The sequence below is a fragment of the Engystomops pustulosus genome, chromosome 2 (genome assembly GCF_040894005.1).
Source record: "Engystomops pustulosus chromosome 2, aEngPut4.maternal, whole genome shotgun sequence".
NCBI classification, from domain to species: domain Eukaryota; kingdom Metazoa; phylum Chordata; class Amphibia; order Anura; family Leptodactylidae; genus Engystomops; species Engystomops pustulosus.
The window spans coordinates 251,051,879-251,065,625 of record NC_092412.1 but is presented as its reverse complement, the minus strand read 5'-3'; the positions used below and the strand labels follow the sequence as shown (position 1 = coordinate 251,065,625).

The 13,747-nt window shown below is 48.0% G+C and overlaps 1 protein-coding gene across 1 annotated transcript in view; it reads left to right on the top strand.

Annotated features, from left to right (window-relative positions):
• The window catches only part of LOC140119612 (putative gastrointestinal growth factor xP4), a 46,538-nt gene extending 36,665 nt beyond the window's left edge, over positions 1 to 9,873 (top strand). The window contains exons 4-5 of the mRNA XM_072138834.1: positions 8,773 to 8,910; positions 9,729 to 9,873. Of these exons, the coding sequence (XP_071994935.1) occupies positions 8,773 to 8,910; positions 9,729 to 9,745 (155 nt within the window). The 3' untranslated portion in view covers positions 9,746 to 9,873. The remainder of the gene's footprint in view (positions 1 to 8,772; positions 8,911 to 9,728) is intronic.
• The last annotated feature ends 3,874 nt before the right edge of the window (positions 9,874 to 13,747 follow it).

Below are 13,747 nucleotides of genomic sequence, written 5' to 3'. Positions count from 1 at the left end.
ATCTATGTGTGTATGTATGTGTGGATCTATGTGTGTATGTATATGTGTATGTATGTATCTATGTGTGTATGTGTGTGTGGATCTATGTGTGTATGTATCTATGTGTGTATGTATATGTGTATGTATGTATCTATGTGTGTATGTGTGTGTGGATCTATGTGTGTATGTATCTATGTGTGTATGTATGTATCTATGTGTGTATGTGTGTGTGGATCTATGTGTGTATGTATCTATGTGTGTATGTATGTATCTATGTGTGTATGTATCTATGTGTGTATGTGTGTGTGTATGTATGTATCTATGTGTGTATGTATGTGTGTATGTATCTATGTGTGTGTGTATATGTGTGTATGTATGTGTGTATGTGTATGTATGTGTTTATTTATTGTATGTGAGTGTGCATTTACAATCACCAAATTTTGCACAGCTGCTCTCGGCGACTCGGCGAATGTCATAGACTCGGTTTTGAGCCAAATTTTTTACCCTGCGCTTTCCAAAATCCACTTATTACCCCCCATATACAGGAGCTATTGTCTGCTGCTGCTGTGGCAGTTGGAAGCTGAGCTGTGATTGGTTGCTGTTCTGCCACAGGTCATTAATATGAGCTCTGAGCTGTGATTGGCTACTAGAGGCAATAAGTAGAAGACGCCTATGTGTGAGGTAAGATGTGAAGTAATATGTGAGGTTATATGATAACCAGCATATACAGGAGCCATTGTCTGCTGTGGCAATAAGCGACGAATCACAGCTCAGCTTCTATTTTGCCACAGGTCTTTAATATGAGCTCTTAGCTTTGATATGTTACTATAGGCAGTGAGTATAATACAGCTCAGGCTGCGTTCACACGTTGCGTTCTGTTTGCGTTAATGCATACATTTACAAACGCATCACAACAGCTGAGAAGAGGAGATTTGTCTTACATTGTTGTCAACATTGCATTTACAAAATGCAAGCATTAACGATTCCATTGAAAAAGTGTTAAAAATTAATATATTAATGCATTCCTTAACATTCTATTAACACACACGTTTTGCAAACGCAATGTTGACAGCAATATAATTATGCAAATCTCCTCTTCTCAGCTGTTGTGATGCATATGCGTTAACCAGGGCCGCATCTGCCATGAGGCGAGATGAAAATCTCGCCTCAGACGGCAGATGTCTGAGCTGTAGGGGGCGCGGCGGCAGCAAACAGGTGAGTCCCCAGCGGTGCTGCCAGCAGCCCAATGGTGACATTGCACTCACTGTTAGCGTGCGCCTACGTGGGATCACCCGCGCCCATCCATACTTCCTGTCAGCTGCGGAAGTGGTGTGAAATGGGAGCGGAGAGGAGCTGTGCAGTGGGTACTGGAGAGGATCGGAGAGGAGCTGTAAAGAAATGAGCGGTGGAGCTAAGGCGGAAGAGGTCCGGAGCAGTGAGAAATGAGGAAGAACGCAGCAGAGAGTAGCAGAGTGGAGAAAGGAGGAACAGAGCAGAGAGGAGGAGTGCTGCAGAGAGGAGCAGAGTGGAGAAAGGAGGAACAGAGCAGAGAGGAGGAGTGCTGCAGAGAGGAGCAGAGTGGAGAAAGGAGGAACAGAGCAGAGAGGAGGAGTGCTGCAGAGAGGAGCAGAGTGGAGAAAGGAGGAACAGAGCAGAGAGGAGGAGTGCTGCAGAGAGGAGCAGAGTGGAGAGAGGAGGAACAGAGCAGAGAGGAGCAGAGTGGAGAAAGGAGGAACAGAGCAGAGAGGAGAAGAGGAGCGCTGCAGAGAGTAGCAGAGTGGAGAAAGGAGGAACAGAGCCGAGAGGAGAAGAGGAGCGCTGCAGAGAGGAGCAGAGTGGAGAAAGGAGGAACAGAGCCGAGAGGAGAAGAGGAGCGCTGCAGAGAGGAGCAGAGTGGAGAGAGGAGGAACAGAGCAGAGAGGAGAAGAGGAGCGCTGCAGAGAGGAGCAGAGTGGAGAGAGGAGGAACAGAGCAGAGAGGAGGAGTGCTGCAGAGAGGAGCAGAGTGGAGAAAGGAGGAACAGAGCAGAGAGGAGGAGTGCTGCAGAGAGGAGCAGAGTGGAGAGAGGAGGAACAGAGCAGAGAGGAGGAGTGCTGCAGAGAGGAGCAGAGTGGAGAAAGGAGGAACAGAGCAGAGAGGAGAAGAGGAGCGCTGCAGAGAGGAGCAGAGTGGAGAAAGGAGGAACATAGCAAAGAGGAGGAGTGCTGCAGAGAGGAGCAGAGTGGAGAAAGGAGGAACAGAGCCGAGAGGAGAAGAGGAGCGCTGCAGAGAGTAGCAGAGTGGAGAAAGGAGGAACAGAGCCGAGAGGAGAAGAGGAGCGCTGCAGAGAGGAGCAGAGTGGAGAAAGGAGGAACAGAGCCGAGAGGAGAAGAGGAGCGCTGCAGAGAGGAGCAGAGTGGAGAGAGGAGGAACAGAGCAGAGAGGAGAAGAGGAGCGCTGCAGAGAGGAGCAGAGTGGAGAGAGGAGGAACAGAGCAGAGAGGAGAAGAGGAGCGCTGCAGAGAGAAGCAGAGTGGAGAGAGGAGGAACAGAGCAGAGAGGAGAAGAGGAGCGCTGCAGAGAGGAGCAGAGTGGAGAGAGGAGGAACAGAGCAGAGAGGAGAAGAGGAGCGCTGCAGAGAGGAGCAGAGTGGAGAAAGGAGGAACAGAGCCGAGAGGAGAAGAGGAGCGCTGCAGAGTGGAGCAGAGTGGGGAAAGGAGGAACAGAGCAGAGAGGAGAAGAGGAGCGCTGCAGAGAGGAGAAGAGTGGAGAGAGGAGTAACGAAGCAGAGGAGCAGAGCAGAGTGAAGTAGAACGGAGCAGAGGAGTAGAGTGCAGCCGCACAGAGAGGACTGCAGACGAGCTCTGCAGATAGGAGCAGAGAGGAGCGAGTCATAAGTGTGATAAGGTACTTCAGCCAAGTCCATCTATCTGCACCCCAATATACAAGCATCAGGGCAAGTACACCAACAAGTGAGCTGTGCCCTGGTGTTCTAAGGGTTAACAAAGCAGGCACCTTCAGTGGGGCAGACACAGCCCCTGCTGCTTTGTTAACCGTTAGAATGCTAGAGCAGAGATTGTAATAATGCCTCTGCATACTCTATGAAAAAAGTCTCACACCTAGACTTTTCCCAACCCAGGAGGAGCACTGTGCCCCAATTACAGAGCAGTCCTGCTGCTGCAGGATAGACATGTCCAGAGTGACTGGCGCTCTATGAGCCTCACTAGTGTTGTAGTGATGTGCAGGGTCCTAGCTCCTGCTCTCTGACTCCTATCTGTGGGGGCAGGGTGCACAGAGCGGGGTCTGGTACTCACTGCAGTCTGCCTCTGCCAGCCGACTCCATGTCATGAAGGACGAGGCTGCAGGGAGGGGGAGGTGAGCACCAGAGACCTGTGACACCACGGAGCAGAGGTTAGCAGCTGTCACTGAAGACCCTTACATAGACACAGAGCCCAGTACACACTGTGCTGATCATTTCTCCTGGATGGCTGTAATCTGTCTGAATATAACTTCTTCCAGTTTTCTGTACATCTGACATTACCTATAGCACGTTGATCAATAACATGTACTGGGATACCTCATAGCTATCAAAGGTGACAGCAGTGGGCATGTATAAGAGGTGCTGCAGGTGCCTATGAGGGATATAGTATATATAAGAAATATAAGGCTGCATTCACACGTGGCGTTACGGTAAATCTCAGTGGGCGTTACTTGACCCAACCACATGCGTTTCCATTCTAGCGCATGCGATCAGTTACGAGCACCTGCTGTTCTTTTATTATTTAAGTTGAAGACACTGGGTGCTGGCGGCCATTTTATCTAGCGTCTTTTCTATGTGACATTATACTGTAAGTGACTGTGGTGTTTTTAGCGATGCAGGACGCATTTAAATTTTCGCCTCAGGCAGCAAAAAGGCCAGAATCGGCCCTGGCGTTAACGCTAACGAAATGTAATATGTGAACGCAATCTTACGTGTGAGGTAAAATGTGAGGTAATATGATAACCACCAATAAGCAACCAATCACAGTTTAGCTTCTATTTTGCCACAGGTCACGCTCTGAGCTCTGATTGGTTACTATAGGCAATGAGTATAATACAGCTTATGTGCGAGGTAAGGCTACATTCACACGAACGTATGGGGGACGTATACACGGCCGACGTATATACGGCCGATATACGTCCCCCATACACTCCTATGGGCGCACGGCACCCTACGGGAGCGGTACGGTGCAGCACACGTGCGGCACCGTACCGTTCCGTACCCGGGAAAAAGATAGGACCTGTCCTATCTTTTCCCGTAATACGGGGCCGTGCGCCATAGGTTGCTATGGAGAGGGGCGGGGGTGAGCTGCGCTCACCTCCTCCTCCTCTCCCCGTACAATGCCGTTGCCCGCTACGGTACAGTACGGGCGGGCAACGGCAGTGTGAATATAGCCTAAGATGTATAGGGATAGAGACAGTCAGGTACAGAGACAGGGAGAGTGAGTGACAGAGAGACAGACAGGGAGAGTAAGTGACAGAGAGACAGGCGGGGAGAGTGAGTGACAGAGAGACAGACAGGGAGAGTAAGTGACAGAGAGACAGACAGGGAGAGTGAGTGACAGAGAGACAGACAGGGAGAGTGAGTGAGATAGAGACAGGCGGGGAGAGTGGGTGACAGAGACAGGCAGAAATAGTGAGTGACAGAGAGACAGACAGGGAGAGTGAGTGAGTGAGATAGAGACAGGCAGGGAGAGTGGGTGACAGAGACAGGCAGAAATAGTGAGTGACAGAGAGACAGCCAGTGAGTGTGAGTGAGAGACAGTTGGGGAGAGTGAGTGTCAGTGACACAGCCAGTGAGTGTGAGTGAGAGACAGGCAGGGAGAGTGAGTGACAGAGAGACAGCCAGTGAGTGTGAGTGAGAGACAGTTGGGGAGAGTGAGTGTCAGCGACACAGCCAGTGAGTGTGAGTGAGAGACAGGTTGGGAGAGTGAGTGACAGAGAGACAGACAGGGAGTGTGAGTGCGAGACAGACAGGGAGAGTGAGTGACCAAGAGACATAGATAAATATATAATAATTTTTTGTTATAGCTAAGAGCAGTTATTTACTATCCCGGGCCGGGAGCTACAGCAAGTATATAATGTTTTTCAAAAATCTATCCAAACTCAGCCCCTATCCCCAATTTTGTGGAGGGGGTGGGGGAGATGGAACAACTGTAACATCTTAAATGGCAACCACCATTTTTTTAATTGCAGATTTGGATAAGCCAGGTAAAAATTACATTGATCCTTTAATTTTGGTGATAGATGACAGGCGACAGGCACTGTACTCAGGTAAATTTCAATTCATACACGTCTAATCCAAAATTTGAAAAAAAACATAAGAGTGTGAGAGGAGGGGACTCACATTACACCAGCCCCCGATGTGTGAGAGGTGGGGACTCACATTACACCAGCCCCCGATGTGTGAGAGGCGGGGACTCACATTACACCCACCCCCGATGTGTGAGAGGAGGGGACTCACATTACACCAGCCCCCGACGTGTGAGAGGCGGGGACTCACATTACACCGGCCCCCGATGTGTGAGAGGAGGGGACTCACATTACACCAGCCCCCGTGTGTGAGAGGTGGGGACTCACATTACACCAGCCCCCAATGTGTGAGAGGCGGGGACTCACATTACACCCACCCCCGATGTGTGAGAGGAGGGGACTCACATTACACCGGCCCCCGATGTGTGAGAGGTGGGGACTCACATTACACCAGCCCCCGACGTGTGAGAGGTGGGGACTCACATTACACCAGCCCCCGATGTGTGAGAGGTGGGGACTCACATTACACCAGCCCCCGATGTGTGAGAGGCGGAGATACACATTACGCCAGCCCCCGATGTGTGAGAGGCCGGAACTTACATTACACCAGCCCCCGATGTGTGAGAGGCGGGGACTCACATTACACCAGCCCCCGATGTGTGAGAGGCGGGGACTCACATTACACCAGCCCCCGATGTGTGAGAGGTGGGGACTCACATTACACCAGCCCCCGATGTGTGAGAGGTGGGGACTCACATTACACCAGCCCCCGATGTGTGAGAGGTGGGGACTCACATTACACCAGCCCCCGATGTGTGAGAGGCGGGGACTCACATTACACCAGCCCCCGATGTGTGAGAGGTGGGGACTCACATTACACCAGCCCCAGATGTGTGAGATACAGGGACTCACATTACACCAGCCCCAGATGTGTGAGAGGTGGGGACTCACATTACACCAGCCCCCGATGTGTGAGAGGCAGGGAGTTACATTACACCAGCCCCCGATGTGTGAGAGGTGGGGACTCACATTACACCAGCCCCCGATGTGTGATAGGCGGGGACTCACATTACACCAGCCCCCGATGTGTGAGAGGCGGGGACTCACATTACACCAGCCCCCGATGTGTGAGAGGCGGGGACTCACATTACACCAGCCCCCGATGTGTGAGAGGCGGGGACTCACATTACACCAGCCCCCGATGTGTGAGAGGCGGGGACTCACATTACACCAGCCCCCGATGTGTGAGAGGCGGGGACTCACATTACACCAGCCCCCGATGTGTGAGAGGCGGGGACTCACATTACACCAGCCCCCGATGTGTGAGAGGCAGGAACTCACATTACACCAGCCCCCAATGTGTGATAGGCGGGGACTCACATTACACAAGCCCCCTATGTGTGAGAGGCGGGGACTCACATAACACCAGCCCCCAATGTGTGATAGGCGGGGACTCACATTACACAAGCCCCCTATGTGTGAGAGGCGGGGACTCACATAACACCAGCCCCCAATGTGTGATAGGCGGGGACTCACATTACACAAGCCCCCTATGTGTGAGAGGCGGGGACTCACATAACACCGGCCCCCGATTAATTAACCTTTTTTTATTAAAAATAATCAAAGTTAAACTCACCTTGGACGCCACCATTTCCCATATACATCTAATAACGTACAAAAAACTCCCGTACTGAAGGTCTCCTGAACACTGCCTCTCTCCTTACTCGGACTCTGCAGTCTGACCAACCAGCTAAGACCATGTGCTCCCCTGCACAGGGGTTTTATACTCCCCCTGGTCAGGTGGTAGCTCCTCTCCAATCACACTCCAGCTAACAATACAGCCATATCATTGGATAATTAATTACCCCAATTTAACTGTTGCCTTTCCAGACAGTTTCTACAGCTGCGATTACATCATACTCAGATTCCCGAACCTCCCTAGAGAGGTGATCAATCTTTCTAACAGATCCTGACCTGACACATAGGGGCTCATTTACTAAGGGTCCGCGGAGCGCATTTCCGTTTTGCGCCGCATTTAACAGGAGATTGTGTCGCACGTGATCGGACTTTAGCGCATCGGCACCGGCTTGCATGCGACACAAATCAGGGGGTGGCCGTCGGACAGCCCGACGGTTTCGGACTATGCACATGATTTAACATTTAGAATTGTGTCGCAAGACACGCACTTCCAAGCACTGGTAAGAAGAAGGTGAACTCCGGCGGACCTTGGCGGGGAAGAGACGGATGCAGCAACTCCGGCGCACGAGCTTCATCTTCGTCAGACCATCCGAACTTGATTTTCTGGATGATGCCTCCAGACTGGGTCATGAAAGAAACATGGAAGGTGTTAACCTGCTTTACAACATACTGGTAATGGTTAATTAGGTCAATTTCTGATGACAGGTTCCCTTTAAGGGGTGAAGACTAGAAGTATAATGGGGCAGATGTATCTTTAGTTCTGCATTTTGCACTTGCTTTTTTAGTTTGAGCGCTCCTGTTCTCTATCACCAGGGTCATTTCTTCTAGAAAAATTGTGCTTCTTTTGTCCACATTTTTGAGATTTACACAATTTTTGGTACAACCTCTACAATACAGCTGCCTTCGCCTAGTGGGGCCTGGATTGTATTTGCACATTTTTTCTGCAAATCAGTGATACAACCTGCAGCAACATCTGCCGGCGCCCAAAGTTCTACAATGGATTCTGAACCAAGTAGAAAAACAGTGCGCAGCGAAATTCAGAGAAATTCAGAGAACCACTGTGCTGTCTTGAACTTTAAACATTCTATCTATCTCACATCTAGCTCATATTTGACAGTATATTTATTTGTTTTATATATACTTATATCCTATATCTGTACATGGAGCTCAGTTCTTCTGATCTCTGATATAAGGTGAGCCTGCAGCCACCAGTAGGGGGAGCTCTCTGTATGCAATTTCATAAAGGTGCATACAGAGAGCTCCACCTGGTGGTGGGTGTAAGATGGTGTGATGACAGTGTTATTAGGTCTGGGAAAAGGTCACGTCCCACCATGGACCACATAGTAGTCTACAGTAGATACACCAGGACTATGGCTGTAAAGAGAGCTTGCTTTTCTCTTACCCTTCATATATAATCCAGTAGAATCCAAAGCCAAAGTAGGTTGTGGTTATCTCAGAATCCAGGACCTGCAGAGACAGAGGAAGCAGGTAGGGAGGGTAAGGCAGTATAACAGCCTATGAATCTGTAGCACGTGTATGCTCTGGTAACACCCAGATCGCCCTCTTGACTAATTAGCATAATTGTAAAAGTTGATTTTAGATGGAAGAAGGTCATGGATAGCCGATATAATAATATTCCTACAGTCCCAGTGCCTGGATCTGTGACTATTGTCCCTGGTTTATCAGGATGATGAGACATTTTCTTGGAGAGGTTTATTAGAAGATAAGCAATGATTAAATGATTGCAGTCTGAGCAGCCTCACATTGTACTACAACTCCCAGCAGGTCACTTGGTACATGACATGATATCCATTCCCTCCTACAGTGACCCGCTTTTGCAATGTGATGTCTAAAGAGAAGGTGGACTGTGGATTCCCCGGCATAAGCATAGAGGAGTGTTTCCAGAGGGACTGCTGCTATGGAATGTTTTTACCAAATTCCCCCTTGTGTTACTTCCCTGAAGGTAATTTATATTTTATGTTCTGTAGATGGAACTCCCCTTTAAGAGGCAGTGCTGGGTGAGATGATATTGCACCTTCTATATATCACAATAGTCATGTGCTACAGAAGTACTGGATTATGGGAGTGGTTATACAGCAGGTGGGAGTAGTAGTGGATGATGGGAGTGGTTATACAGCAGGTGGGAGTAGTAGTGGATGATGGGAGTGGATATACAGCTGGTGGGAGTAGTAGTGGATAATGGGAGTGGTTATACAGCTGGTGAGAGTAGTAATGGATTATGGGAGTGGATGTACAGCAGTTTGGAGTAACAATGGGTGATGGGAGTGGATATACAGCAGGTGGGAGTAGTAGTGGATGATGGGAGTGGATATACAGCTGGTGGGAGTAGTAGTGGATAATGGGAGTGGTTATACAGCTGGTGAGAGTAGTAATGGATTATGGGAGTGGATGTACAGCAGTTTGGAGTAACAATGGGTGATGGGAGTGGATATACAGCAGGTGGGAGTAACAGTGGGTGATGGGAGTGGCTATACAGCAGGTGGGAGTAACAGTGGGTGATGGGAGTGGCTATACAGCAGGTGGGAGTAACAGTGGGTGATGGGAGTGGCTATACAGCAGGTGGGAGTAACAGTGGGTGATGGGAGTGGATATACAGCAGGTGGGAGTAATAGTGGATGATGGGAGTGGATATATAGAAGATGGAAGTAGAAGTGGATAATGGAAGTGAATAAGCAAAAGATGAGAGCTGTAGTGGAGTAAAGCTGCTGGGAATGACTATTTCTTACCTGATTATAACACATCTCTCTCTCTTATTGCCAGTGAAGTTTGGGAACTAAGAAGATTTGGCGCAGTCACTGCTGATCCCATGACTGACCCCGGACTCCACCTCTGATAATATTCTCCATTCTGTATCCAGCAGTGCAGTGTGTACATCTCATACACAATACAAGTCACATTCAGTCTGCTGCGTTGTCCTGTCTTTTTTTACATTTACTTTCTGTTCTGAAACCAAAGGTATCAGCGAGTGAGACCATAGAGACTGCAGCCAGTGCTATGTATTGTCCCTGCAGAAATGTGTGATCAGACCCATGTGTATGTTGTTTGTAGCAGCAGGACTGTGATATATGGATTCATATATTTATATTCCAGGATTGTACTGGAGGTGTGTCCTCACACTGCTGCACAGGCCCTCCATTCTTAGAGATTGCTCTAAAATATCTTATTAATATATATATATATATATATATATATATATATATATATATCCTTTCCTTTTTTTTTTTTAGTTTTTTTTACTACTTTTTATGCTCTGAAGGGTGTTGTATACCACATACAATATACAGGTAGACATCTCTATGGCAGTATATTGAGTAAATATTGCTCTTCTATTATCGGCTCCAAGCAGTCAGTGGAACTGACTGGCACGCAATGACGTTACAGTAGGGGGCGCCACTCAGGGCAGCTGCCATGATTGGTTTTATATTGCAGCAGTACACGACAGGTGTTTGCTGTATAACCCAGGTGACCCCTGCCCTGTTTGCCCTCTGTGCCCTCACCATGCCACAATGAGGTATATACATTTAGACATGGAAATTAATTTGGGATTTTATTTTTATTAACCCCCTGTAGGAGCGAACAATGTAAAATTGCGTTAATGGTTGTATGGACAGAGCTTAGACTTAACCCTCTACACACAGGGAAGGTGTTTGCAGTATTTTACTGTTGATACCTGAAACATCCTCACACCGAGGCTTGACCGTTCAGTGTGAGGGCAGCTAGATACCCCTACGACCTGAGTGGCTGACTTTGGCGAGGCCCAGCTCTAGACTGGTCATGGGTAGCTTGGTCCAGGTGGAGCAAGCCTCTTCTATGTCAGGCAGGGCCAGCGAGGGGTATCAGCAGTGTTGGACTGGCCCACCAGAGTACCAGAGGATCCTCCGGTGGGCCCATGCTCAAAACCAGTACTGGACCCGAGAGGTACAGCAGAATACAACCTAATTTGGAGGCTACTAGAGTCTATTTTCTAGAAGCTGATGGAAGGTGGGCCCCAGCGTAATTTATCTGGTGGGCCCAAGGAACCGCAGTCCAACACTGGATGCAAGAAGAGGGGGAGGCAACAATAAAATGGAGGTTTCCCCCTGGAGCACTCCTGGTGTATGTGTGGTGAAGGGATCCCCGGGTAGATGCTTGAGGGGAGGCCCAAGATGTTAGCAACATCCAGGAGACAAGGTGAAACACATCAAATTTACTGTCTCCTTTTACCAAGACTCCAAACAGTGCAGTTACAGGCTTAGGTAGAGGTCCTATCTGCCAGGTCAGAGGTAGCTGGTTGGATTCAGTCTGGTAGTAAAAGCTTACAGCCCAGATCCAGGAACTTAGGGCGCTAGAGATATAAGCGGCTGGGCAGGCTCTGTAGAAAGGCTTAGCTGCAGGCCTGAGTTAGGGGATAGCCTCCTTGGGAGACAGCAGCAGCAGGCAGCTAGAATCTGTTGTCTCAGACTGTTCTGGAACTTCAACCAGAAGGAGTATAACTAAACATCCACTCCTGGAAGTCCTGGGGGGGGGGCAGCTGTAGCCTGTGTGTGCCTGTATCTCCTTGAGCATTTCCCCTCTAATCCACAGCATCCCTTTTCCTGCTTATTGCACATGACAGGAAGTTGGGATGGGGAGGGAGCTGCAGCTGCCCCACCCCCTCACCCCCACCCCAACTCCGGGAATTAAACTTAGGCAAACTACTGAAATTATTCAGAAAGCTGACAATGGTATTTTTAAAATCAGCATAGAATGGGCTACTGCTTATTGTGACTTAAAGGAAACCTGTCACCATGAATGTGCTTTTTAGCTGGGGACAGGTTTCCTTTAAGTCACAATACACTTTGTCAGCTTCTCCTTATCTATTTGTTGTCTTTGTGAGTTGGGAGGGAAAACTGATTTAAAGTGCAAGAGGAAAATAAAATAAATTACCAAGTTTACTATTATGACTAATTCTAAAGATATATTAGAGAGACTCTAATGTTTATAAATGTTACACTTTAAGCTTTAAAGGGAATAAGTTTCTTCAATATGTTATAAATGATGATGAAGTCATAGATGATGCCAAGCATAGAACATGGATCAACTTTCAGAAGTAGTAATAATTATATATTTGATTAAAGAATAAAATGTTTTTTTCATCTTTCAACTCATCGCTGTAATACTGCAGGCAAATAAGGAGAAGTAGCTAAAGTTCCCAAAGCCTTAACTACACAAAGACCGAGATAATATAAAAAAGTTATCTGCCTACAGAGTAGAATCTTAAATTGAAATATAATGCTGGTTTGTAGGAAGATAATTCCTTAGCAGCTTTAGTCCCTGCTCCCTGTGTATGGGCTTCATGATTGTCTTCATTAGACACTCTAATAATTTTCTTGTTTTATGTTTTAATCCTTTGCTTACACGAGTGACATGTTCCCTTTAAGATCTCGCTGAAATTTAACAAAACTGCACAAATATTGAAGAACAATTTGCAAACTCTACATGCAAAGGTCAAGAAGTGAAAACACCGTAAATCACTTAAAGATAAAAGGGATGGAGACAGGACAGATACATGTGACGAGGACACGGAGACCTGTACATGGGGACACACAATACAGCGGAGCCTCAGAGTCTTATATCTAAGGAACTGACGCCTCATGTACAGGAGCTAATACTGGTCATAAGGGAGGGGCTAATACTGGTCATAAGGGAGCGGCTAATACTGGTCATAAGGGAGGGGCTAATACTGGTCATAAGGGAGCGGCTAATACTGGTCATAAGGGAGGGGCTAATACTGGTCATAAGGGAGCGGCTAATACTGGTCATAAGGGAGGGGCTAATACTGGTCATAAGGGAGCGGCTAATACTGGTCATAAGGGAGGGGCTAATACTGGTCATAAGGGAGGGGCTAATAATGGTCATAAGGGAGGGGCTAATACTGGTCATAAAGCAGGGGCTAATACTGGTCATAAGGGAGGGGCTAATACTGGTCATAAGGGAGGAGCTAATACTGGTCATAAGGGAGCGGCTAATACTGGTCATAAGGGATGGGCAGGAGGAAAATTAACAATAGAAGTGGTTTAACCCCAGGAGAAGCCTTGACAAAAATCAGTGCCAGAGAAGGAATGGGGAGCACTAGTACCTGAGATCCCAAATTAATAGGAAAATTTACTAAATTGTCCCCGTATTTTTGGGTCCGTCCCTGGTGGTAGCAGTTATGTCTATCGGTGTTTCCAGACACAGGGAGATAATTCCAGCAGATATCAGTCGGATGTGTCTCATCTCTAGGAAAGTACAAGGCGACCTGCACACAGAGGTCTGTCCGTGCCACGTCACATCAGCCTTCGCAGGCGTCTTCTTCATCCTCCTCTTCTGAGCTTCAGTTTCATATATATCACTGCCAATAAAGCCAACAGAGCGCAGATATAAGGAGATCCCAACACTGAAAGGGTGGTCGCCGCCCTCATCCTGGGGGCAGATGCCGCCTACTTACCTCCCAACTGTAAGTGTTACATATACATAGAAGGCAGAAAATAAACATTAACCAAAAAGGAGAAAGGGTTTGGTTAGATGTTATGTGCAGAGATTCATTGATAACGCTGTCATAATTTCAGTGTAAATTTGGTTATACTTCTTCTACCCTGTGGGGGCGCTGCTAGAACATTTCCAATCTGCTGCAAAATATATCGGATTGGGGCCGGATTAAGGCTGGTGGTGGTGGTGGCCCTGGGGCGCAAACTGGTGGTAGCCCTTTCCATGTAAATGTTGCTGAGGGGAAATAATAATTCTTCTCCAGAGATTCCAGAATTGCCCTTAAACTCATG